The sequence below is a fragment of the Artemia franciscana genome, chromosome 2 (assembly GCF_032884065.1).
Source record: "Artemia franciscana chromosome 2, ASM3288406v1, whole genome shotgun sequence".
Lineage (NCBI taxonomy): Eukaryota > Metazoa > Arthropoda > Branchiopoda > Anostraca > Artemiidae > Artemia > Artemia franciscana.
Window position 1 is genome coordinate 47,242,040 of NC_088864.1, and position 27,664 is coordinate 47,269,703.

General features: G+C 34.0%; 1 protein-coding gene across 1 annotated transcript in view; it reads right to left on the reverse strand.

Annotated features, from left to right (window-relative positions):
* LOC136042909 (small subunit processome component 20 homolog) overlaps positions 1-27,664 on the reverse strand; it is a 127,803-nt gene that overhangs the window by 89,206 nt on the left and 10,933 nt on the right. The window contains exons 3-6 of the mRNA XM_065727837.1: positions 22,048-22,203; positions 15,517-15,694; positions 4,648-5,124; positions 1,936-2,198 (exon numbers count right to left, since the gene is read on the reverse strand). Coding sequence (XP_065583909.1) covers positions 1,936-2,198; positions 4,648-5,124; positions 15,517-15,694; positions 22,048-22,203 — 1,074 coding nt within the window. The remainder of the gene's footprint in view (positions 1-1,935; positions 2,199-4,647; positions 5,125-15,516; positions 15,695-22,047; positions 22,204-27,664) is intronic.

Sequence of the window (27,664 nt, forward strand, 5' to 3'; positions counted from 1 at the left end):
TGTTCCACCATATAGCCGCAAAAAAATACTCGAGACAAAAATAATAGCCATCGTAGACACAAGGTAAAAGCTATGATCAAAACACCACATTTAATATTACCTTTTTTTATACATAATATAAATACTATGGTTATTAGACACGCCTGTAGCGCTTGCGAGTGAAACCCCTAGGTCCTTTCGTTTGGATTTTTAGTGATTTAGAACAGCAATTCTGCTCTCAGTTTCCGTAAAAACATGGAATTTCCAAATGAAAATGCTCGGAATCTATGTTTTTAACTAAATATAATTTAATTCCGGATGGCATACAGAGCTATTCGGAGAGCAACTTGATCAAGTCCAAAAGAAAATTCAATATTGGTTTTGATATTAGTAGACCAACCAACTGACGAAAAATAATGTAGACAAGCGTTTACTTGTATACTTGAATTTAGAAAATGCTCTAAATTTTATTTTAGAATAAAACCAAAAATCTTTTCTGTAAAAAACATTCTGTATTCTAGAACTACTACTAACAACTCACAGCGACATTAAGCTGCCCAAGGCCAACACAGTTATGCATACTCCTCCATCCCAATCTTTACATAGCCTCCCTCTTTACACTGTCCCAGGCAAAACTATAACAGTTCAAAATAGGGATTAAACCTTCTAATTGACAGTGAAACAAATATAAAAATTTTAACTGGATACTTCGGACACGTCTGCTCTCGAACATCGAAGCTATCTACTCTCCCAGGAAGTACCCATTTCCCTTAAATCTTTCCTTACCACATCCTCTCACCCCGTTCGGGGACGACCAGCTTTTCGTTTGGCCCTAGACGGTTGGCTGACAAGATAAACCTTTGGCAGAATGTGTCCTAGCCATCTAAGCCTTTCTCTCATTATAGCAATAGAAATCAGGATTGAGCCACATTTTTCGTATACCTTACTGTTTGAGATACGGTCCCTCAGTCGAGTATCCAGAACAATCCATAGGCAATTGCTTTGGAAAAAATCTTGCAAACCATCCTCTATTTTTCGGAGCACCCACACTCCAGAACCAAACTTGATCATTGTCATCACTGTAGCTTCCAACATTCTAATCTTGGTTCGCACACTTGTCTTTTTCAACTTTGAAAAACACCCTGAGCATTGGCTATTCAGCTTTTGAGACGTTCACTGCGCCCATCCTCTTTACTATTAATACTGCGTAGGTATGTGCAGCTGTTGACTTGATCGATCTCCTCGCTACCATCATCGCCTTTTCGGTTTATTTAATATTAAATATTTAGTATTCGGCACCAAAAATACTGACATTTTTGGCACCAATCCTTATTTTTAGACAAAAGTTGTGACTTTAAAAGCTAAAAGTCAAAAAGTAGATATAAAAAGTAGATTCGGTCTAACTAAAAACTATCCCCAGAGAAAAACTTTCCAATCACTCATAAGCATCTTGGCTTTGTTTGAAAGCGTGCATGTATTATGACATTAATCAGTTTTTTTTGTGAACTTTGAGTAAAGGAATTTTCAAATTATAGGTTCCAAGATCCTTTAATGGGGCAACGACCTTGAAATAAACTTAACAATCTCCATGTCAAGTCTTCTTGGCTGTGTAGCACTGCTTCTGTAGCTTTGAGTTAGTGCATTACGGGATAAACAGTGCAATCTCCGAAAAGGTACCTGGCATAGGAAACCACGTGCCAAGAAACAAGAGCTGTTGCAAAGAGTAGCAGCAAAGTACTTTATCTTCTTATTACTATAGCATGTGCAGTGGCAAAGATAGCTACTTAAAAGATTTCTGAACCAGTTTATAAATCATGGGAACGTTGCCCCTTCTTCTTCTGAAAGTTCGAATAAGCAATATCATGCTTCTAAGTCTTTCTACATATAGTAAATGCTTAAAAACTCTTTGGTATTTTCAAGGCAAAATTCCAGAGTATGAACAAGAAAACGTCCTACCTTTTGATAGCAAAAGTGAATTCCAGAGGAAAAGGTTTCCAAGACCCAAACTCCATTTTCCGTCTAGGATGAGGTCTTTTCACGTGTAGCAGCTTGGCAACAATACGCAATAGGGGCTTAAATTTCATTTCATCTAAATGAAGCTGTTTATGAATGTACATAAGCAAATTCGGCAAGACATGGGATTCAAAAAGATATGAAGAAATTAATCTCATTGTAAAACTTTCTATCGCTTCTAAAGGCACAGTCACTGATGAGTATACCTGAAATAAATAGTTTTTGTTAGTTTTTGAAATAGATTCTTTTGATATAAATTGAACAATCCTGTCCTGAAGACTAAAATAAAGGGAGAGCAAGAAGCCAAACAAGATTTGACATTATGACTTAGCTGCAAATATAGGGCAGGGATACCCTTTCCTTTCTTGGTCTGAAGGGCACTCTAAAAAAAGGTGGCATTATGATTCGCGGTTTTCGTGTCTCAGCAACCTTCCTCAGGAAAAAAAAAAACTTTAACTAACCTACCCCCCAGCAAGGGTCCAGATGACCTGTGCACATCCATGAGGTCTTGGTAAAACCTGTTATCAAATTTTCAAATACATTTATACGTGAGCGTGAGAGAAAGAAGGGGAAAATAAAGAGAATGAGAAGAGAAAGAGAGAGTAAAAGAGAGAGGAAGAGACTTTTTAGCATCAATAATTATGACCTTCGTATTCGGAAAATTTTAGCCCAAAGCAAACAACATCTAATTTCACTCCCCATCAACCGTCCCAAAAAATGTTGTACAAGTAGTTCTGCTCAGTTTACCTAGTTTAGCCCCCTAGTCCAATTCAGGGAAGAAAAGTTTTATCTCTCTTCAGTTAACAACGTTGATAAAAAATATAAATTGGCTTCCCAATTAGGTTGAAAGCAATATAGTTCATCTTACTTGCTAGTGAATTTCCTTACATAGTTCACAGTATTTTATTTTACTACTATTGTCTTTTGAACAGGACCCTCCTTCTTCTTTATTCCAAAAAATATTGCAGCCTACTGGAAGGACTGCAACTTCAAATCTCAAGACCCAATTTGTGCATATATGGCAGGGTCTGCTTGGGAGCTACACAAAATTTTCTAAATTACAATAATTATTCTTGATAAATAAACACAAAAAAATTATTGAGAGTGTGCAGAAACGTGCTTGAATAATCATACTCCATGAGTCGTACGAATCTGCTCTCAGGTCGTTAAAAACGCCGTTTCTCCCTGAGCACAGATACGACCTTACCCTCAAGTTCGGATACTCACTACTCGCGAGTCACAAGCATCAGTCGCTGCTGCCACCTCCATATACAAAGCGTCTGCCTACCCGAATGAGGAATAAAATCAAACCATTCAGATGCTGTACACATCGTTTTACTAACTTTTTTTTTCCTTATTTTTGTCAGTGCATTTAATCGTTCGCAATTTATTCACCTTGTAATTTATTGATGTTGAAAAATAGCACAACTTAGTTGCGGCCTCGGCCAAAATTATAAAAGTTGTTTTTATTAAATTAATCTTGAATCTTTTTAAAGTCACAGAAAGAAAATAGTTACAGCAGGATTTTAGAAAAATAAATATTTCACTGAAAACTGTGACACCCAGCGCTTGTCGCGTTTGCTTTTAAAACTTGCAAATGACAATTTCAGTTTCGTTGGATTTTCTTTTTCTTATTCACATTAAAAAAAATAAAGGTAGAAATTAAAATTCGTCCTAATACTATGTATTTTATGACATAATTTGTTTATAACCTATGGTACGTAGAGTGCAGTCCACATAAATCAGACTCTAAGCATACAATGCTGCTAAAATTCAAAATATCGAGCAGGAGTAGCTAAAAAGAAGACGTTTTTCAGCAATGAAAACTTACTCACTTAATATCTTCTTCACAGATAATCGGCACTAGCAGAAGAATGTTTTTCCCCATTAATTTCTGAAAATTCCAATCAGGAAAACAAAAACAGGCCAAGGTCTGAGATAAAATAGATTTCATGGATACAGTCAAAAGTGATAAAAAATGGACTTTGAAAAAATATATATAAATTTGAACAAAAAGTCGCTTCTTCTGCAAACAAAAAAAAGGTTAGTTTTACGCACTTGAAATCAATTCTTATAAAGTCCTATAAAGTCAGTTTCAAAGAAATAAGCAAATCCTGGCTGTAATATCAGTTTCAGCAATATCCACTCCAAATAATCCATTTTTTACCTGGAATAATTTTAAACAAAAGCCTATCCGAAGAGTGCCCCCCCCCCCCCTACAAAACAAAAAAATATCTATTTAATGAACTACAAAACGTTTCAGTAGTTTTTTCTTATACAGTTTGACTTTTGAAATATAGACGCACCATCCTACAATATGCTTATTACTTTTTTAATTTTTTTTTATAGCCATAATGACTTTATACATGGAGAATTGTTCCTGAAAATTTGAAATTCTTTTTAGCTTCATTTCCTTGATTATTCTAAAGATTAATTGTTCGATAGCAAAAAAAAAATCCATCATCACTGCATTTGAAACCGAAAGTTTCCAGAATACTGAAAAGGTGTCTTAGGTACTGGATAATGATGGCAGATCACAGAAAAGCACAAGGCCATAGATTACACAAAACTACACTTCTTATAAAAAAAAATTTTAAATAGCAAATATGCTGTTCAGCCACAATCTGAAGTCTTAAAAAAAAAAACTTATCTTACCTGCTTAATCAGGCTTGATGCATACTCCATCTGAATCTTGAGTTTTGGTGAAACTATCATAGTGGCACACACATCTACAACTGAGCATTTAGCATCCACAGTCAGGGGAATAGAATCATCCAAAAGCTCAGCCATCAGCTTCACCACACCAGCCGTATCAAGAAGTAACACTCCTTCCTGGTGGCTCACAATTTGATTAATCAACTGTATCAGCATTTCACAATGATCACTACTTCCTTTATTGCCTTTTGCAAATGATATTAATGTAGTCAGCAACGGCTTGGCTCCGTCAGCATCTAAATACTTTGTCAGTCCTAGGATCATGAAGCTAAGAGCATTTTGTATGATTCCATTGTCAAAACCTTTACTTTGATATATTGAAAAAAATAAAGGAAAGTAGACTTCGGAGCAACTATGGAGCTTTTTGTTAACTCCTCGGACAATTTCAAATAACAGCTGTCCAATACCTTCCATTCTCTGAAAAAAGATAAATCTTCAATGAACTTTCTATTTTATAAGGTTTGTAATTTTGTTTCTATGGTGAATTAAAATATTTAGTTAAAACCAATATTCGACTACAAGATTAAACATAAAATAAAAGGACACATAATTTTAAAATAATATTAAATATTTAAAAGTGAACTAAATTTAGACTTGAATTAAATATAAATTTGAAATAAAAAAAACTTTAGAAGTAAAATATTTGAAAAAAGGCAAAAATATATAAATATATACATATATAAAATATATAACAAACAAACACAAAGTAGAAACAATAGGGAAAATCTTTTCAAGACAGTGGAAATCAAATCAGTGGATATTTCGGCCCTATGTCCAAGGGCCGTCTTCAGCACAATACGAAAAAGAAAAAAAATATATATATATACATATATATATATATATATATATATATATATATATATATATATATATATATATATATATATATATATATATATATATATATATATATATATATATATATATATATATATATATATATATATATATATATATATATAAACTTACATTAAAATGTGAGAATTAAAACTAATAATGTTTTTTAAAAAACTTTTTTAAGACAGCCCTAGCATCCTTACTTCAACGAAGCTCAACCAGGACTGACAAATAGAATGAAGTGAGATGATAAATTCACTCAAACAAAACAGAACAAAATGATTAAATGCAAGTTCTCAAAGCCAACCTAGCGTTTTTGGCAGCCTGTCTCAAAGGTCTTTTCGTAACTGGTTCAATACTATTATAAATCGGTTAAGTAAAATATTTTGTTAGATCATTTTTAATTAAGTTTGAGTGTAAAGAATTTAGTGAGTACTCCCAAGTCCCTGTTCAAAGAAATATTATTATTTATTTTGAGACTAATTTCGATTGATTCCCGAACCACCAAATCATTACTGATGAGTGAAAAGTTTTCAAAAATTATCCTGTGGGAGGGATTATTAAATATATGCCACCCTAAAGCAGAATCGAAGGAGTTATTGGAACTATTTGAAATTAATGCCTTGTCCATGTCTTTTTTATGCTGGTGTAGCCGTTTTTCTAGATTCTGATGGGTCCTGCCAGCATAGTAATTTCCACAATCACAAGGTATTTTGTAGAGCCCTCTTTGGCGAGTAACTGGGTTTTTATCTTTACCGGAATTTAAGAAATTTATTATTTTAAAATCATTAGTAAAAACTACATACAGACTATTTCTTGTGAATTTTTTTTTATTTTGTTGTGATTTTTGGGATATACGGAAGATATATAATATTTGAGGGCTTATCAGTAGCCTCACATTGAGAAATATATTCTTCGATTTTACGGGAATGTCTTTTTAGTCTACGGTTAATTATCTTATTGACAAAAAGAATGGGGTATCCATTACCAAAAAGAATATCTTTGATAAAGTTTATTTCTGCATTTATATACGGATCAGAGCAAATGCTCAGGACACGATCAATGAGAGAAGTTACAATTGCTCTTTTGACTTGTGGGGGGTGATTTGAATTAAAATGAAAATATCTATTGTTTTGCGTTGGCTTTCAATAGATAGTAAAAATCCAGTTTATCAGTATTACGAATAATTAACACATCTAAAAACGGTAGTTTACTTTCAATTTCAACTTCTAGGGTGAACTGCAAATTTCGGTCACAAGTATTAAGATGATCTAAGAAACCCCGAAGTTCAGCTTCCCCATAATTCCAAAGTGAAATTACGTCTTCCATATAGCGACCCCCCATAGACGTGTTTTAAAAAATAAGAATTTAATGACCAATTTTAATGTCCAAATATTTGCCAGTAGCCCGGATAAAGGTGCCCCCAAGGGTAACCCATTTTTTTGCTGATAAAAAGAATCGCAAAACTGAAAATACATAGAAAACTTATTACAAATTTTAACTAGAGTCATTAAAAATTCACAATAAATTCCTGTTGCTGAAGCCTCAATTAAGTGGTAATTTTCTTCTATTTTGTTTTTTAATAATTCCTCAGAGGTAGCCCCATCTATATTCGCATACATGGAAACAATGTCCAAACTACTAACTATTTTGTTTTCAGAAATACTTGTGTTACTAAGTTTTTTAACTAAATCTGCCGAATTACGAATATTGGAATTTTGGGAATACAATTAAGGTTTGAAAGCTGTGCAAAGCCATTTCCCAATATTGGAAGCGGGGGCTTTAGTACATGCTACGATAGGTCTTAAGGGAATACCTTGTTTATGTATTTTTGGTAAACCGTAGAGTTTGGGACAGAAACTACCACGGGGAAAAAATTTATTGTATAATTGTGGGGTGATTTTACCATTTTGTTTTAGCTGCTTTAATTCATTTATAATATTATTAACAAATTGTACAAAATAGGGACGTTTTGGGTAATTGGCGGATTTAAAACATCTAATATGACCTTTCCATGACTGATACCCACTCTGTCAAAATCTTGAATACGTTTCTGTCGTGTGCAGTATTTTTATTGTCATAAAGCTAAATATTTTAATTCTTTTCATATTTAGTTAGCTTCCCTTTATCCGTTTTATTTTCATATTAATGCTTGTTATTAACTGGAAAGCCATAAGAACCCATGAATCTCTTAGAAATGTTTTTTGAACGAAAACTTTCTCTTGTTTCTTTGAAATTTCATACATTAAAATACCTCTATTCGTGTTCAACCATTATACCTCCCCAAATCCTCCGTGTTCCAACATGTTCAAAACCCACAGATCAAGACACTTAGATTCGTAAGAGGGTTGAATGTGGAGATTATAAAACCAATTTTGCCAAACCGGCTTCTAACTTCTAGAATTCCTTTGGATTTCACACAATCCACCATTTTAGTTAGAAGCCTACTAATTAATAATTTATTATACTTTGTCAGTCCTAGGATCATGAAGCTAAGCTTTATGATTCCATTGTAAAGACCTTTATTTTGATATATTGAAGAAAAAAAAAGGAAAGTAGACTTCGGAGCAACTATGGAGCTTTTTGTTTAAACTTACACATATATATATATATATATATATATATATATATATATATATATATATATATATATATATATATATATATATATATATATATATATATATATTCATATATATATAATCATTATATTATGTGCTACTATTTTAAATACAGTATTTTATATGTAATATAGTACATTTTACATATATACTATATGTAAATTTTTAATAATCACGATCTATCTAACTACTTTACATATAATAGTAATATATTTTATGTATATTATATGAATATATAAGTATTTATATAAAATTATATAACATATTTTAACTATATATTAATACTATAAAAAGCATTAATATATATTTAAATACTTATAAAAAGTATTAAAATATATATATAAATATATATATATATATCTATCTATATAAAAATAAGTTGTCTGTCTGTCTGTGGATGGATGGATCAGGTGACGTCACCTGAAAAAACTGGATCAGGTGACGTCAAAACTGAAAAAACTAAAAAAAGGCAAAAACTACAAAAAAAACTAAAAACTAATAAAAAAAATAAAAAAGCTAAAAAACTAAAAAAAACTAAAAAAGGCAAAAACTACAAAAAAAACTAAAAACTAATAAAAAAGCTAAAAAACTAAAAAAACTAAAAAAAGGCAAAAACTACAAAAAAAAACTAAAAACTAATAAAAAAATAAAAAAGCTAAAAAACTAAAAAAACTAAAAAAACTAAAAAAAGGTAAAAAACTAAAAAAACTAAAAACTAAAAAAAACTAAAAAAAAAGGAAAAAACTGAAAAATAAGCTAAAATAAAGGTAAAAACCAATTAAAAACTAAAAAAAAACTGAAAAAACTAAAAAAAGGCAAAAACTACAAAAAAAAACTAAAAACTAATAAAAAAAGTAAAAAAGCTAAAAAACTAAAAAAACTAAAAAAACTAAAAAAAGGTAAAAAACTAAAAAAATAAAAAATAAAAAAAAATAAAAAAAAGGAAAAACTGAAAAATAAGCTAAAATAAAGGTAAAAACCAATAAAAAACTAAAAAGAAAAAAAGGAAAAAACTAAAAAAAATTTTCCTCTAAAAAACTAAAAAAAACTAAAAAAGGTAAAAACTAAAAGAACTAAAAAAGAAAAAAATAAATGACGAAACTCAAAGAGAAAGCGACCAGGACAAAAGGAATGTTCGATTAGCAATCAACAAAGCACCGGGACACAGGGAGTATAAATGACGACCAGGACATAAGTAAAAAAAAAAAACTATCTATATATATAAAAATAAGTTGTCTGTGGATCTGTGGATCGTGGATCAGGTGACGTCACCTGAAAAAACTGGATCAGGTGACGTCAAAACTGAAAAAACTAAAAAAAGGCAAAAACTACAAAAAAAAACTAAAAACTAATAAAAAAAATAAAAAAGCTAAAAAACTAAAAAAACTAAAAAAAGGCAAAAACTACAAAAAAAAACTAAAAACTAATAAAAAAGCTAAAAAACTAAAAAAACTAAAAAAAAGGCAAAAACTACAAAAAAAAACTAAAAACTAATAAAAAAAAATAAAAAAGCTAAAAAACTAAAAAAACTAAAAAAACTAAAAAAAGGTAAAAAACTAAAAAAACTAAAAACTAAAAAAAACTAAAAAAAAGGAAAAAACTGAAAAATAAGCTAAAATAAAGGTAAAAACCAATAAAAAACTAAAAAAAAAACTGAAAAAACTAAAAAAAGGCAAAAACTACAAAAAAACTAAAAACTAATAAAAAAAGTAAAAAAGCTAAAAAACTAAAAAAACTAAAAAAACTAAAAAAACTAAAAAAAGGTAAAAAACTAAAAAAAATAAAAAATAAAAAAAAACTAAAAAACTGAAAAATAAGCTAACATAAAGGTAAAAACCAATAAAAAACTAAAAAGAAAAAAGGAAAAAACTAAAAAAAAATTTCATCTAAAAAACTAAAAAAAACTAAAAAAGGTAAAAACTAAAAGAACTAAAAAAGAAAAAAATAAATGACGACACTCAAAGAGAAAGCGACCAGGACAAAAGGAATGTTCGATTAGCAATCAACAAAGCACCGGGACACAGGGAGTATAAATGACGACCAGGACATAAGTAAAAAAAAAAATTAACAAAACTAAAAAGAAGGTAAAAACTACAAAAAAACTAAAAAGAAAAAAAACTAAAAACTAATAAAAAAACTAAAAAATTTAAAAATCTAAATAAACTAAAAAAGAAAAAAAAAGGAAAAAAATAAAGGAGAAAAACAAAACTAAAAAACGAATGTATATACAGACCGGTACACCGGGATACAAATGACGACCGGGACACAGGGAATATAAATGACGACCGGGACACAGGGACACAACTACAACGGGGACACCGGGGGAAACAGGGGGATATAAATGACGACCGGGACAAAAAAACTAAAAACTAATAAAAAAAACTAAAAAATCTAAAAATCTAAATAAGCTAAAAAAGAAAAAAAAAGGAAAAAAATAAAGGAGAAAAACAAAACTAAAAAACGAATGTATATACAGACCGGGACACCAGGATACAAATGACGACCGGGACACAGGGAATATAAATGACGACCGGGACACAGGGACACAACTACAACGGGGACACCGGGGGAAACAGGGGGATGTAAATGACGACCGGGACACCGGGACAGGGAATGGTCGATTAGCAATCACCATCAACAAAGCTCAAGGGCAATCATTAGAATCATGAGGTATAGATCTGAATACAGATTGTTTTCTCATGGACCATTATATGTTGCATGTTCAAGAGTCGGTAAACCTGACAATCTATTTATATGCAAAGACAATGGGACAGCAAAGAATGTTGTATATTCGCAAGTTTTACGTAGTTAAAACCATATATATATATATATATATATATATATATATATATATATATATATATATATATATATATATATATATATATATATATATATATATATATATATATCTATCTATATTCACAGGTGGGACATAGGGACACAACTACAATGGCGCGTAACTATTATGGCACGTAACGACTTACGCGCGCGGGGGGGCTTGGGGGGGGGCGCGAAGCGCCCCCACCAACTAGGTGTTGGGGTGGCGCGAAGCGCCACCCCAACAGCTAGTATATATATAAAAATAAGTTGTCTGTGTGTGGATCTGTGGATGGATCAGGTGACGTCATGTTTGTTCGCATATGACGTCTGAATTATTTCACACTAATATAAAAGAAGAAAAAAACTAAAAAAGGTAAAAACTACAAAAAAAACTAAAAAGAAAAAAAAACTAAAAAAGCTAAAAAACTAAAAAAAACTAAAAAAAGGTAAAAATCTAATAACTAAAAAAAAACGGAAAAAAATAAAAAAAGGCAAAAACTACAAAAAAAATAAAAACTAATAAAAAAACTAAAAAAGCTAAAAAACTAAAAAAACTAAAAAAAACTAAAAAAAGGTAAAAAACTAAAAAAAAACTAAAAACTAAAAAAGAAAAAAACTAAAAAAAAGGAAAAAACTGAAAAATAAAAGAGAAAAAGAAAACTAAAAAAATATGAATAAATATATATAAAAATAAGTTGTTTGTGGGTTATGTCTGTCTGTCTGTCTGTCGAGTGACGTCGTGTTTGTCCGCATATGACGTCTGAATTATTTCACACTAATACAAAAGAAGAAAAAAAACTAAAAAAGGTAAAAACTACAAAAAAAACTAAAAAGAAAAAAAACTAAAAAAGCTAAAAAACTAAAAAAAACTAAAAAAAAGGTAAAAAACTAAAAACTAAAAAAAACTGAAAAAACTAAAAAAAGGCAAAAACTAAAAAAAAACTAAAAACTAATAAAAAAACTAAAAAAGCTAAAAAACTAAAAAAACTAAAAAAACTAAAAAAAGGTAAAAAACAAAAAAAAACTAAAAACTAAAAAAGAAAAAACTAAAAAAAAGGAAAAAACTGAAAAATAAGAGAAAAAGAAAACTAAAAAAATATTAATAAATATAAAAAATATAAATATAAATATAATATAAATTAGCAATCAACAAAGCACCGAGACACAAATGACGACCGGGACACAGGGAGTATAAATGACGACCAGGACATAAGTAAAAAAAAAAACTAAAAAAACTAAAAAAATGGTAAAAACTACAAAAAACTAAAAACTAATAAAAAAACTAAAAAATCTAAAAATCTAAATAAACTAAAAAAGAAAAAAAAGAAAAAAGGAAAAAAATAAAGGAGAAAAACAAAACTAAAAAACGAATGTATATACAGACCGGGACACCGGGATACAAATGACGACCGGGACACAGGGAATATAAATGACGACCGGGACACAGGGACACAACTACAATGGGGACGCCGGGGGGCACAGGGGGATATAAATGACGACCGGGACACCGGAACACAAGGAATATAAATGACGCCCGGGACACTCAAAGAGAAATCACAGACTGGAACACCGGGACACAAATGACGACCGGGACACAGGGAATATAAATGACGACCGGGACACAGGGACATAACTACAAAGGGGACGCCGGGGTGCACAGGGGGATATATAAATGACGATGGCGACTCAGGGAATGGTCGATTAGCAATCACCATCAACAAAGCTCAAGGGCAATCATTAGAATCATGAGGTATAGATCTGAATACGGATTGTTTTCCCATGGACCATTATATGTTGCATGTTCAAGAGTCGGTAAACCTGACAATCTATTTATATGCACAGACAATGGGACAGCAAAGAATGTTGTATATTCGCAAGTTTTACGTAGTTAAAAACATATATATATATATATATATATATATATATATATATATATATATATATATATATATATATATATATCTATATTCACAGGTGGGACATAGGGACACAACTACAATGGCGCGTAACTAATATGGCGCGTAACGACTTACGCGCGCGGGGGGGGCTTGGGGGGGGCGCGAAGCGCCCCCACCAACTAGGTGTTGGGGTGGCGCGAAGCGCCACCCCAACAGCTAGTATATATATATATATATATATATATATATATAATATGTATTTATTATATATAATTAAATAAAAAAAATTAATTTTTTTAGCTGAAAGTAAGGAGCGACATTAAAACTTAAAACAAACAGAAATTATTCCGTATATGAAATGGGTTGTCCCCTCCGCAATCCCTCGCTCTTTACGCCAAAGCTTTTAATTGTTTTAAAAAGTAGAATTGTGGCAAAGAGTCAAACTTTAGCGTAAAGATTCTTTATCGTTAACTTTATCGTTCAGATTCTACGACTTTTAGGGGGTGTTTCCCCCTATTTTCTTAAATAATGCAAATTTTCTCAGGCTCGTAACTTTTGATGGGTATGACTAAACTTAATGAAACGTATATATTTAAAATCAGCATTAAGATACGATTCTTTTGATGTAGCTATTGATATCCAAATTCATTTTTTTAGAGTTTTGGTTACTATTGAGCCGGGTCGCTCCTTACTACAGTTCGTTACCACGAACTGTTTGATAAATTAGTAATTAGTTAATTAGCATTGCTCAACGAGTCACTTCACTTGGGCCTTGTCTTTCGTGTTTTAATTGATACTTCGCTTAGGTTGGCGTTTCTATGAACAACAGCCTTTGTGGGAAGTAGTCATATATTTATTGTATATTTAATCCATAACGAGTAAATCTTATCTAAGATTCTTATGTGCCCAAAGGAAAATAGACAACTAAATTACAGACTTAGAATATGATATGAGAAGTGGTGAAAATTATAATAGCCTTTTAATACTATCCTATTTACGCCTTTTAATACCAGTACCTTTAAGAGTACTATCAAAAACGCCCCGAATAGATACATTAACTTAGTCGTATGATCTCCGAAAATATCGTTAAAATAAATAAACACTAAAAATCAGAGACGCCAGAACAGAAAACCAGAGACGCCAGAACAGAAAAAAATTAGTGAACTACTTAAAAATTTAATGGATACTTTGGGTAAAATGTGTGAAAATCATAATATATCCTATTTTTCCCTTGAGTTTGATTCTTTTGAGTTTCACAGAGTCCGCCATTCTTACAAACACAAAGAAGAAACAATAAGATTTTTTTTAAGACAGTGGAATAGAATTCAGTGGATATGTCGGCCCTATGTCTAAGGCACAACACGAGAGAAACTAGATCTACGTTGCATGGGCAACGTGAGGTGTTGCGGCAACCTTTGTACGGCTTCGCCGAGTAAAGTGTTGCGAGAGCAACACTTTGCCTTTGTTTTTTCACTTCGATTAAACGCTGAAGTTGTTAATCTGTAAGGATCTTAAAATAAATACTAGGTACACCAACTCGCAAAAGTTGCAAACCCCTAATTGCAACAAGCAAACGTTGCAAGCCCCTCATCACTGAAGATGACTGTAGCCTAACAGCCGATTATTACTTATAAGTCCCCTGCATGTCTTACCACTGGAACTAAATTGGTCTTCCCATCAAAATACACCGGAAACAAATAATAGGTACACCAACTAGCAAAAGTTGTGAGCCCCCCATTGCCAAAGATGATTATGAGCTAACAGCCGACTTTTGCTTAAAACTCCCCTATATGTCTCACAATTGGTATCGGCTTATTTTGGTTTCAGTGTGTACCTTACTACTGAAGTTATAAACCCCTTTAAACTTTCAAATCGGTATAACGTGTATTTATTCTATACAGTCTCAGTTTTTTAGATAAAAGATGTAACTTATATTTTAATTATTTCGAAAATCATTGTTGTTCGTTTATTTGATTTCTGGTGTGTTTGTATACACGACCTCTTATTTTGTCTTTCAAAACACTAATCTGATCTTGTCTCATATTGTCATCCTCTCAATTACGAAGAAAGGTCTGAGTCTGTCTAGCAACAAAGAGAGCCCCAGCTAAATCTTATCTCTAAAATGAGCCTTCGGTAAGTCTTTAAATGCATGGAAGCTAAAATTCTAAGTCTAGACAAGCCCAGGTCTTCTATTTTTTTTTTGAGGTGACTATTACCTGCGAAAAAAAAGTTGAAATGTTCCCTAATGACAGTCAACCTGCATACCGAAAATCCTTCATTTTTAGCTTTAAAATTCTCAAACTATTTGTTCTGATTTTCTCTCTCTCTCTTTTTTTTTTTTTTTTTTTTTTTTTTTTTTTTTTTTTTTTTTTTTTTTTTTTTTGCACAGAAACATTGAAGCCTTTTAACTCTTTCCGCAGTAGCACAACAACTGAGCCGTTCAGAAGCTAAAGTTTGCCGTTAATTTAGTAATTCTCAACTTAGTTCCTTAGAAAGGACCCTCCCCAACTAAACAAAGAATTAATAGTCAAATGAACAAAAAATAAACAACTGAAATAAAAAGGCCTTTTTTATCCATGTAGAGGAATTGTGTTCAATGCAACTTTTATTCGAGGAAATAAATAGCTAACCTCAGGATGTTTGCTAACATCTTTGAAGAGCATATCAACAAAGCCTTTTTTGTCAACAACCTTCTTTCCTAGTAGCGCAAAGGCTTCGCAAGCAAAAACTCGAACATGCTCAGGCTGGTTACTATCCAGAAAGAAAGACTGAAGCTCATAGGCTCGTTTCACATTATGAATAAGGAACCTAAAAAACAAAATAGGAGTTAAAACTTTTAATTCATGTCAACTAAGTCAGATTTAAGGATATAATTAAACTCTATGTACAGTCTTGTGGGTGTTCTTTGTGGGTCGTCTTGGCGTGACACAATGTAGAATTTTCAATTCTTAAGTTTGGGTTTCAGTTTTCTCTTTCCAAAATTTTGGAGAGGGGACGCTGAACACCCAAGTCTGTCACAAAATCAACAACCCCAAATTCAGTTTAAAAAAATCAAGTTTCCCAAGTCCCCTCTTGTGATGAGTGCATTAAATATATCAAACAGCTTGCTAATCTCCGAGCTAAACACAATTCACAGTTCGAGAAGAATTTAGACCATGAAGCAGTCATAGAAGATTTGAAAAATAAAAACAAGTTGACATATTTCTTAATGACCAAAAAAGCATAACGATATTCTCCATGAACGTGATCTGGAAATTAAAAAACTAAGTAAAGATATCAACTCCCATAATTCCCATCGCCTTCTAATGGAAGATGAAATTTAAACTCTACAAAATAATCAAGTGACCATAAAATCAAAAATCACCAAATTACAAAAGGACTTAAAAAAACGATGCTATTTTTACTACACTAGGGGATCAATTATCAAAGTTCAGTAACTCCAGCGTAAACTACAAAATATCCCAAGAGAGCATAGAAATGCCTACTTGTAGTATGACCACGGATGACGTTCGTGAGTTCGTGGATGGTTCAGTGACCTCCTGTTTGTTATATAAATTATCAGGTGATAATGAACCAAATGAAAGGAACAGCAAGGGTATTGAGAAGTCATTATCAGACGATGATATTGTTATTATTTTCGGAAAAATTACGAAAGTGGAGGATAAAAGGAAAAGAAATGTAAAAATGAGCAGAAAGAAAACTGTGATCTGTAATCATTTTAATAGTGGTTTCTGCAAGTTTCTACATATTTGTCGTCATGTTATTTCGGGAATCTCTGTTTCTGATAGGTGCATTTCTGATCATGTTGACCTCTGTTCTGTTTTATCTTGTATTGATAAATCGTGTAAAATTGCTCATGCATCATCAGGGGTGGAGGGTATGTTTAAAACCCAACTTTTTCAGGGCGGCACCGAAAGTATTCACGACCACCCTCCTCCCCTAGATCGTGTTACATTCAACGTTCAGCCTTAACCCTCTGCATACCCGATGCAGAGCAGTATACCCATAAATCAATCTCTCGAGACAATCCTCCGCCCCAAGTACTTACACGTGTCCAGTCAACCCAACCCCAAAAATCACTTTACTCACTTTGACCACCCCAAACCCTCCCCCCTGACTTACATTCCTCCCAAAAAACCATTTCCTTTCGATTCCGTTCCTCTCCATGCGTCCAAGAAGTTACTGACTGGTTCTGGACTCCACCCGTTATTTGTCAAAACAAACCAGGCCCCTCTCCTCTCAGACACCCTTCACCGTAGTTCCTTCTCCCAGAATCATCATGCCTTCCCATCCCTCCGTATAAAGAACACTCCCAATTTGACTTATTCCCGGATCACCAGAAAACCTTTCCCCCATCCTTTGCACTTTATCTCCCCCTGGCTACCCTGCCAGTGTAACTCTGGTTTAAGAGTTTCCACCTGCAAAAATTACCCTGTAATAAATAGTCCGCTTCCTTGCACTAATTTAATAATTTACTCATTTTATTATTCATCCGGACTGAATGCTTATTCTTGTTGTAATTTCTAAGACAGGCCACAAGCAAGTCTTGATTTTTTGACGACAAAGTATTCAAATACCGGCATCTTTATAGCAGGAGACGCAAACGAACTAAATCTTAATTTCCTGTGCAAAGATCAGAAGCTTAAGCAAATTATTGATTTCCTTCCTCCAAAAGGTGGAAACAGTTTGGATGTTATTTTGCACCAACCTTAAAACCTTTTACAATATTCCAACAACCCTCCCGTCCCCTCAGTGGTAGCTATCATTTCATGCTGAATTTGAAACCACTGCTAGTTTTCGAAACAAATTACTCCGTTTCTGAATTTTCGTACCCGCCAATAACAAATCAAGGTCTTTTTGATTTTGGATTACGTCTGAGAGTTGGGATGATGTTTCGTCGTGTGTAAATTCAAAGGTTAAATTGTTTCAAACAAAATTAATGACAAATTACCAAAATAGTTTCTCAGGGGTTGCCAAGAAGATGTGTTCCTCAGACAAACCTTATATTAATAAAAAAAATAAGGACTAATTCATTTGAAACTAAAACTTTTTGCCTCGGAAAGAAAGAGGAAGCCTTAACCCTCCGTAAACAAATAAAGAAAGAAATTCAGAGCAAAAGAAATACTTAAAACAGAGAAAACCTCAGCAAGGGTCTAAGAAAGTGAAAGGAATAGGAGATCGCTCATACAAGACCCTTGATTTTCTTCTGGATGAACCGCCTGAGCAGACAGCCAATGAGCTTAATAAACACCTAGCGAGCATTGTGCAAACTTTCCCCTCTCTCTCGAAAAACCAGCTAATCCCTGAAACTCCAAAAGATAAAATCCCGGAAATTTCAGGGAAGCAAATAATAGAAAAAAATACAGAAACTGAAAAAAATTAGTATTCGTCCCATTGACATTCCAATTGATCTCATAAAAGCATTCCCTGACATACTATCAATACCTCTTGTTAGTATTTTTAATGATATTAGTAATTCCGGATGTTACCCGTCGTGCTGGAAGCTGGGCTATATTGCTCCAATCCAAAAGAAGGGACGCGTGAACGATTTTACTTGAGCACTGCCAATCTTCTTAACCAGTTTTTACGGCACTGGCCCGTCGGTCAAGTGCCATATAGCGATCGCAATTTCCGATCGGTCTGTCTGTCGGTCCCGGTTTTGCTAGTTCGGCCACTTCCAGATAAGCTAGGATGATGGAAGTTGGCAGGCATATCAGGGACCGGACCAGATTGAATTATAAATAGTCACTTCCCCGATTCGACCATCTGGGGAAGAGTGGAGGGACGGTTAATTCGGAAAAATTAAAAAAATGAGGTATTTTTAACTTGCGAACGGGTTATCGGATCTTAACGAAATTTGATATTTAGAAGGAACTCATGTCTCAGAGCTCTTATTCTAAATCCCGACCGGTCCGGTGACATTGGGGGGAGTTGAAGGGGGAAACCGTAAATCTGGGAAAACGCTTAGACTGAAGAGATCAGGATGACACTTGATGGGAAGAATAGCCAAAAGTCCAAGATACATGATCGACATAACCAGACCAGATCCACTATCTTTGGGGGAGTTGGGAGGGGGAGATTTACAGTGCTTTGGCGAGTTCAGTGCTTCTGGACGTGCTAGGACGATGAAAATTGGTAGAGGTGTCAGAGACCTGCACAATCGACTTGATAACAGTCGTTTAACCGATTCGACCATCTGGGGGGGGGGCTGGAGGGAGGCAAAATCATGAAAATTGAGGTATGTTTATCTTACGAATGGGTGATCGGATCTTAATGAAACTTGATATATAGAAAGATCTCATGTCTTAGATGCTCCATTTTCAATTCGAATTGATACGGGGACATTTGGGGGGGGGGGGGGGTAGAGGGTGAAAACGGGAATCTTGGAAACCGGAAACCTTGGAAAACGATTAGAGTGGCGCCATCGAGATGAAATATGATGGGGAAGAACTAGCACAAGTGCTTAAACATAAAAACATTTATTCTGATCCCCTTCCTATCTTTTGTGGGGAGCCCCAAGGAACTCTGATGGGTCCCATTTTATTCCTTATAGTGATGAGTAGCTTCCAAATGATTGGAAGTATGTGGACGACCTGTCTGCACTTGAGTTTTGGTGACGAAATATTAAAAGCTCAATTATAACATGACTTGACGATGTCACACAGGAAGCTTCTTTGTCGAAGATGAAAGCAAACCCTATTCAATTGTCAGTCGTCAGTTAATTTTTTTAAAATCATCCCCCACTTTTACAAACCCCATTCGTCCTATAACCTCTGTTACATGCATTAAACAACTTGGGGTGACAATTACTGCTGACTTGAAGAGGGACGCCTATGTTCAAAACATCCTCAAACAAGATTCTCCATCGGTTTCCCTTCTATAACTTTTGATCAAATTTTCTTGCCCCCCAAAGGACCTTCTCCAACTTTATTGTTCTTTTTTTTCGGCCAATACCCGAGTTTGTCTAGTGTGGCATTTCGGTCATTCTTCAGAGCATATCACAAATGGTGAAGGGAAGGTTCCATATCATTATCTAATAGGTAAGTTCAAGTTCACCACGTCGGCCGGGAGAAGGGACTTCCTGTGCCTTCGTTTCGGTACCAAGACTTCGCCGATTACGTTCCATCATCCCTGAACCCTACCATCTCGCCCGCAATAGACCGTCCCGTATAAAATCCCAGAAAGTCCCAAAATTGACTCCCATCCATGAAATGTTTAACTCCCATCCCTAAACATGAAAGATATCGCAAGAGTTTTGTTCCGAGTTTTGCTGAGGTGTATAATAATCAGGAAAACTAGTCATTAATTTTATTGTTATCTATTTTTTTTTTTACTTTTTAACTAAGTGTTGACTCTTTTTTATGTACTTTGTACAATGAATTGTGTCTGACATGAGGGTCAACTTCGTTCGATATTATATATATATATATATATATATATATATATATATATATATATATATATATATATATATATATATATATATATATATATATATATATATATATATATATATATATATATATATATATATATATATATATATATATATATATATATAACACTAATATAGTGTTTTCGGCAACCATGCTATGATAGAAATTTTAAAATAAAATTATGTTCTATTCTAATTTGTAAATAAAACTGTGCTTCAAGGGGAGAAGCTTTATTGCCCAATGCAAAAAGTTGGTATTTGCAATGGAAACATACTTTGTAAGAGAATTGTCGTTTATATTAATGTAGTTTGCAATAGAAGGCATTATGTGTGTCTACTCAAACCGTTTATTTCTATAAGTTCCAGCCGGCACACTGAGGAAGGAGGAAGGTTACGTTCCCCAAGATTAGTCCTGAATAGTCTACACCTGAAAAAAACGCTGCCTAAAAATCTACTTTTCTCCATGCAATCATAGAAAACCTCGTAGACCTTAAAATCATAAGCAAAAAATAGAATGTGTGAAAAAAAAAGGATTTTCTTTCAAGATTAAACTTTGATAAAGCTACAGATAACTATTAAACTTACAGATACATGTACAAATACATGTATTTGTGATATTATACGCAAGGAATCCTTACCGCATGTCTCACTTTCTGGCATTTAATTGCCGCAACTTGTCACATAGTAATATGGTTAGCCTAGTTGAGTTATAGAGAACACCAATATACTGGACTACCCATAAAGGCTATTTATCCTTAATTAAAACAAAATCAAAATCATTGAATAGAACACTAGGCTAGAAAATAGCAGTAATCTATTTAATCAAGCTATTTGCATACAATGAATACGAGCAGCATATACTATCAGGATCTATACAGGTGCCCATAGGTTCAAGACTTGAAGGTGGAAAGAGTGGCAATGCAGGTTTCTAAAGGAATCAGTCCAAAACATTAAAAAAAATTGTATTTGAGGCCACAATTTTCTTGTAAGGAGGTCATTACTAGTAGAGCTTGTCTCTCCTTTTGCGTGAAGGTTTGCCCATTTATCCTTTCAGTATTCTCCAATTAAATAAAAAATATGAAAAAATCACTTGATCAGGGCTTTTTTGTTCAGCTCTCTCCCCTTTCCAGAATGAAAAACAATTACTTAATAAGGCTTATCTGTTCAGTTTTCTGCTTTTTTATAAAAAAAACAAAACTTATTTGATTAGGCTTATCTGTTCAATTTTCATCTTTTTCTAAAAAATAAAGAAAAGAGCCTTCTTGATCAAGGCTCATATATTCAGTTTTCAATTTTTCTTCAAAAAAAACTTAATTAACAGGGGCTTATCCGTTCAGGTTTCTCCTCTTTTCAAGAAAGATTAAAAAACCGACTTGATTAGGGCTCATCTCTTCAGTTTTTTCCATTTTTCAAGAAAAAAAACTTATTTGATTAAGCTTATCTGTTCAATTTTCTCTTTCTGTTAAAAAAAAAAAAGAAAAAAAGAAACTACTTGATTAAAAAATTATATTTCAATTTACTCTTTTTTTTCAAAAAGAAAAAAAAACTTACCCGATTAGGGCTCACATCTTCAGTATTTTTGTTTTTCAAGAAAAAAAAACTTAGGCTACTTGGTTAGGCTTATCTGTTCAATTTTCTCTTTCTTTTAAAAAAAAAAGAAAAAACCTACTTGATTAGGAATTATATGTTCAATTTACTCTTTTTTTTGATAAAAGAAAAAACTTACTTGATTAGGGCTTTATAGATGTAGGCTAAGCAAGTGAAGCTCCATTCCAAACTTTCTACATCTCTTGTGTTCAAATTCTTTAGAATAGCTTCGAAAAACTCTGGAAAATATCGATGAAAATCTCGACGTAGATCTTTGGCAAAGGCGACAACAATCCTAGGAAATATAGTCATTTTAGTAAAACATATATATACAAAAAAATTATACACGTAAAAAAAAAGACTCGGAGAAACTAAAAGAATGACAGTAAATTTATATACAGATTTTTCAAAAATTACTTTTTTTGACCACATTAATTATTCTTTAAGTGAAGGAACATGACAAAAAAAAGAATCTAAAGAAAAAACAAGATAATCAAAAAGATGACAATATGGTTATAATATTGTAACTGAAATAATTATCAGATTAAATTTTAGGTAAATGCTAAGCTTTTTTTGAGGCTCAGTCCTAAAATAGAAGAAGATTAATTCTGAGAATATGAGGGTTATTATTAGCGTAGTTTTATATTTAGAAGACGTACGGTGGATTGCTCTGGCCCCTTTTTAGGGTCACCACAACCCTTGCTGAGGTTAAGTATGAGGTCGGTGAATGCTCCTTATCCTATGACGCAAAGTCTGTCAAAGAAGTTCTTCTATCCGCTGTTTGGGCTTACTACCCACACAGGTGGTAATTACCCAATTTTCAACCCCCCCCCCCCCGAAAAACAGCCTCAGGTTGGACTTCCTTCGCGTAGAAGACCAAATGCGCACCCCAAGACTATTCTTACGAATAAATTTATTTTGGCCCACTGCAATGAGTGTGGTCTCCGATCCAAGATGGATCACCTTCAGCATATGATGAATGAGGTTCTCCTTCTGTCATGCGTGCATCCGAGACCAACTTAAGCTCTAGCGTCATTGACAGTGAGGTCAATATTCCCAGATACATTATGCTAAGACTGGATCGAAAAAATCAAAGAAGCTCGAGCTTTTGTGGAGCTGTTGTTTACATAAAAAATAGTGTCCCCTTTATGCATCCTCATATTTCTAGCAAAAAATACATCCTTTGGGAGAAGGTAAACCGACCAAACAAATCTTTTGTCATTGGCATAGTGTATAACCCACCAAAGATGAAAAGCACCAAGCATCTGGAAGATTGCTTGGAATTTCTGTAGAGAAAATTCCCAAAATCAGGGATAATTATCCAAGGAGAATTTAACATACATTATTGTTACTGGCTGAAAAGCCATACAACCGATGCAGAAGGCACAGCTCTGCTAGACCAAAGTCTTTCTTATGGTCTAGACCAGCTTGTTGAATTCGACACTTACACTGGCTCTCATGGATCACCCCAGCTTGATCTTTTCTTGACCGGTCGTTTCGGATTCGTTTATTGTTGAAAGCTATCCTTTTGTCAGCGCCATGTGGCAGTCATAGCTCGTGGAAATCTGAAAATACCTCTACCTGCAAAGCACGTTCGGATACTAAGGCAGCAACACCGAGCAAACTTTGATGGATTGCGAAACTACTTCCCGGCAAAGCCATGGAGTAAATTCACAGAATAAGATAGTTGAAGCAGCGTCACTCTACGAAAAAGCGATTACAGATGCTATTTAGCAAATTGCCCCATCAAAGACAATACAAGTCTCTTCTCAAGACAAGTTGTTGTTCAATGCTGCTTGTAGAAGGGCAACTAGGGATAGAAAGAAGGCCCATAAGAAATGGCGCTTGACAAAATCATAGGAGTATCGGGATGTTTTTATTAGAGCTCTGAACGAGTCTGTTAAGGCCACAAGCCAAGCTTGAACTGATTGCAAATGCAAGTTTGAAGTAAAGCTAAAAGTACTCCTACAAATCAATGTCAAAGAGGCCCCACCACCATCTAAACCTACCTTAATTCCATCACCTCATGTTGAAGGGATGATGAAGTATTCTGGCCAGGAAAAAGCGGATGCTCTTGCAAAAGCTTTTGGAAAGGTCTCTCTACTTGAACACATAGAAGTCTCTCCTTCCCCCTTTTCACAACGAACAGATGCGAAAATCACTGGTATAAACAAAACCAGTAGCAAGATTTTTAGAACACTCTGTCAACTAGATGTCATCAAAGCTTCAGGGCCTGATACGATATCCAATATTGTCCTCAAAAGATGTGCCCCTGAACTCAGTGGTCCTCTCACCTCTCTGTTTTGAAGATACTTCGCAGTGGAAACATTTTCAAAAGCCTCGAAAGTTGCTCATGTAGTCCCTGTGCCAAAGGAAGGTGGTGACCCTACTAATCTAGGACCTTATTGGCCTATGAGTCTCCTATTCTACAGAGGGAAAGTTTATAGGAGTGTCACCAACAAAAGCCTTTATCAGTGCTTTGAGTCACACCACTTATTGGCTGACACACGATACAGATTTCACAGAAAACGGTCTACGTTGGACTGTCTAATTGTAGAGTACCAAGAGTGGGGCTCTTGTCTCAGGGACATGACATTCACCTTCTCTCATTTGACATTGCAAAAGCCTTTGATCGCGTATGACACGAGGGCCTTCTATGTAAATTAAAGTCGATGGAGTCGGTGGTTGGCCTTTGCCAGAATTCAATAAGGGTCGTCCTTGACTACTTCATTTCAAAAGAACGCCCGGTTTTAGCCAGAATACCCCTAGGAAGTATACTTGGGCTGACTCTTTTCCTGGTGTTCATAAACGATCTAGGATAGGCCTTGTGAAAATTAAATAAAAAAAACTAGTTTTTTTTAACTGAAAGTAAGGAGCGACATTAAAACTTAAAACGATCAGAAATTACTCCGTATATGAAATGGATTGTCCCCTCCGCAATCCCTCGCTCTTTACGCTAAAGCTTTTAATTGTTTTAAAAAGTAGAATTGTGGCAAAGAGCCAAACTTTAGCGTAAAAAGCGAGGGATTGCGGAGGGGACAACCCATTTCATATACGGAGTAATTTCTGATCGTTTTAATTTTTAATGTCGCTCCTTACTTTCAGTTAAAAAAACTAGTTTTTTTATTCAATTTCTGAACGTTTTTGAATTAATGCATGTTTGATTTTGGTTCTCCGCACATAAATTATTGAAATGAAATTTGTATATTAATTTTTTTTTTTTTTTTTTTGGCTAAATGGCTTTCTCTTAGTTTTGATCAGACGATTTTGAGAAATAAGGGGTGGGGAAGGAGGCCTAGCTGCCCTCCAATTTTTCGGTTACTTAAAAAGGCTACTAGAAGTTTTAATTTTTAACGAACGTTTTTATTAGTAAAAAATATGCGTAACTTAAGAATTAACTTACGTAACAAACTTTTATATTCTTATATTTTTATTATGTGTACGAGGGGGTTTGTACCCTCGTTAATACCTCGCTCTTTACACTAAATCGTAAGTTTTGTCCCAATTCTTTAAGAATGACCCCTGAATGCCCTCCCATTTTTCGGTTACTTAAAAAGGCTACTAGAAGTTTTAATTTTCAACGAACGTTTTTATTAGTAAAAAAATATGCGTAACTTAAGAATTAACTTACGTAACAAACTTTTATATTCTTATATTTTTATTATGTGTACGAGGGGGTTTGTACCTCGTAAGTTTTGTCCCAATTCTTTAAGAATGACCCCTGAATCAAAAAGGCCGTAGAATAAACAGTTGAAATTACTAAAAATACTTTAGCATAAAGAGCGAGGTATTTGTCTCCTCCTAAATACCTCGCTCTTTATACTAAAGTATTTTTAGAACCCCTCATATGCGTAATAATCTCTGTTCGTTTTAAATTTCAATGCTATTCCTTACTTTCAAATGAAAAAACGTTTTCATGTTTATTTTTTCATTGTTTTTTATAGTAATGCTAGAAAATCCTGCGCCCTTTTCATTGAATTTTTCTTCCCTCGTGACATATTCCTCCAAGGAAATATCCTCCCACATAGCCCCCTCCCATCAACCCCACCCCCCAAACCAAAAAAATCCCCCTGAAAACGTCTGTACACTTCCCAATAACCATTACTATATGTAAACACTGGTCAAAGTTTGTAACTTGCAGCCCCTCCCCCAGGGATTGTGGGGGAGTAAGTCATTCCCAAAGACATAGTTATTATGGTTTTCGACTATGTGGAACAAAATGGCTATCTCAAAATTTTAATCCGTTGACTTTGGAAAAAAATGAGAGTGGGAGGGGGCCTAGGTGCCCTCCAATTTTTTTGATCACTTAAAAAGGGCACTAGAACTTTTCATTTCCGTAAGAATGAGCCCTCTTGCAACACTCTAGGACCACTTGGTCGATACGATGACCTCTGGGAAAAAGAAAAAAAAAACAAAAAAACAAACAAATAAACACGCACCCGTGATTTGTCTTCTGGCAAAAAATACGAAATTCCACATTTTTTTAGATAGGAGCTTGAAATTTTTGCAATAGGGTTCTCTGATACGCCGAATGCGATGGTGTGATTTTCGTTAAGATTCTATGACTTTTAGGGGATGTTTCCCCCTATTTTCCAAAATAAGGCAAATTTTCTCAGGCTCGTAACTTTTGATGAAAAAGACTAAATTAATTGAAACTAATATATTTAGAATCAGCGTGAAAATTTGATTCTTTTGATGCATCTTTTAGCATCAAAATTCCGTTTTTTAGAGTTTCGTTTACTATTGAGCCGGGTCGCTCTTTACTACAGTTCGTTACCACGAACTGTTTGAAAACATCACCACTTTGCCACTTTGACAATAAAAAATCTCCATCGCGAAAGACGAAGATCCCAGGAATCCTAACATGGAGCTTCAGGCAGACCTCAAAAAATAAGGTGTAGGCATATTAGTGGCTTGTCAGTTTCAATGCATAAAAAACAAAAGAGCTCTTAATTTCGAAGGCACAAAACGTGAAGGATCGCCCTGCTACCATTTTCAAAGGAAAGGCAATAGCAAAAGTTGACATACTACACCTTCTTGGAGTTCATTTCTTAACGCCTTCTTGGAGTTCATTCCTCATCGGATCTTGCGTGGGCTGAACACCTAAGCCAAGTGATATCCTCCAGCTCCCAGAAACTAGGAGTCATTGTAAGATGTAAAAGCCTCGTCCCTGAGGATCCCATTTGACACTTCACGTCATGTATCAGACCAGTCATGGAATATACATGTCCTATCCTTGCTGGTACTCCAACTAGCCACATTGCTCCTTTCCAACCTGTCCAAAACCTAGCAGTTCACGCAGCAAAACCTTGCAGTTCACATAGATTGCCCTCCATCTAAGAAGGTATCAAAACTGGTCCCAGGCAGAATAAAGCCTATGCGATCAACTCGCCAAAATAAAGCTCGACAGCACTATGCCAGGGATGCTTATAATATATACCTTGAAAGTAATTAGCATGGTAATTATCAGGACTAGTGCCATATTATCACTTGCAATGGAGCCATGAAGCATGTAATAAAAATAAGAACACTCAGATGCAAAGAGAATTATTTTGGCAGGGGGAGGGGTAAATTGTCGAATCAGCAAAAGCATACAGTTAAACAGGGGAAAAATCACGAGAATATGATGAGAAGGAGGGCTGCAATCCTAACTATACACTTACACACATGACAGGTAAGCTGTATTCTTGCTTTTACAGACAGTTTCAATTTGTTCTAAAATTCCAGCTATCAGTTACAGGAATATCAAGGGACTT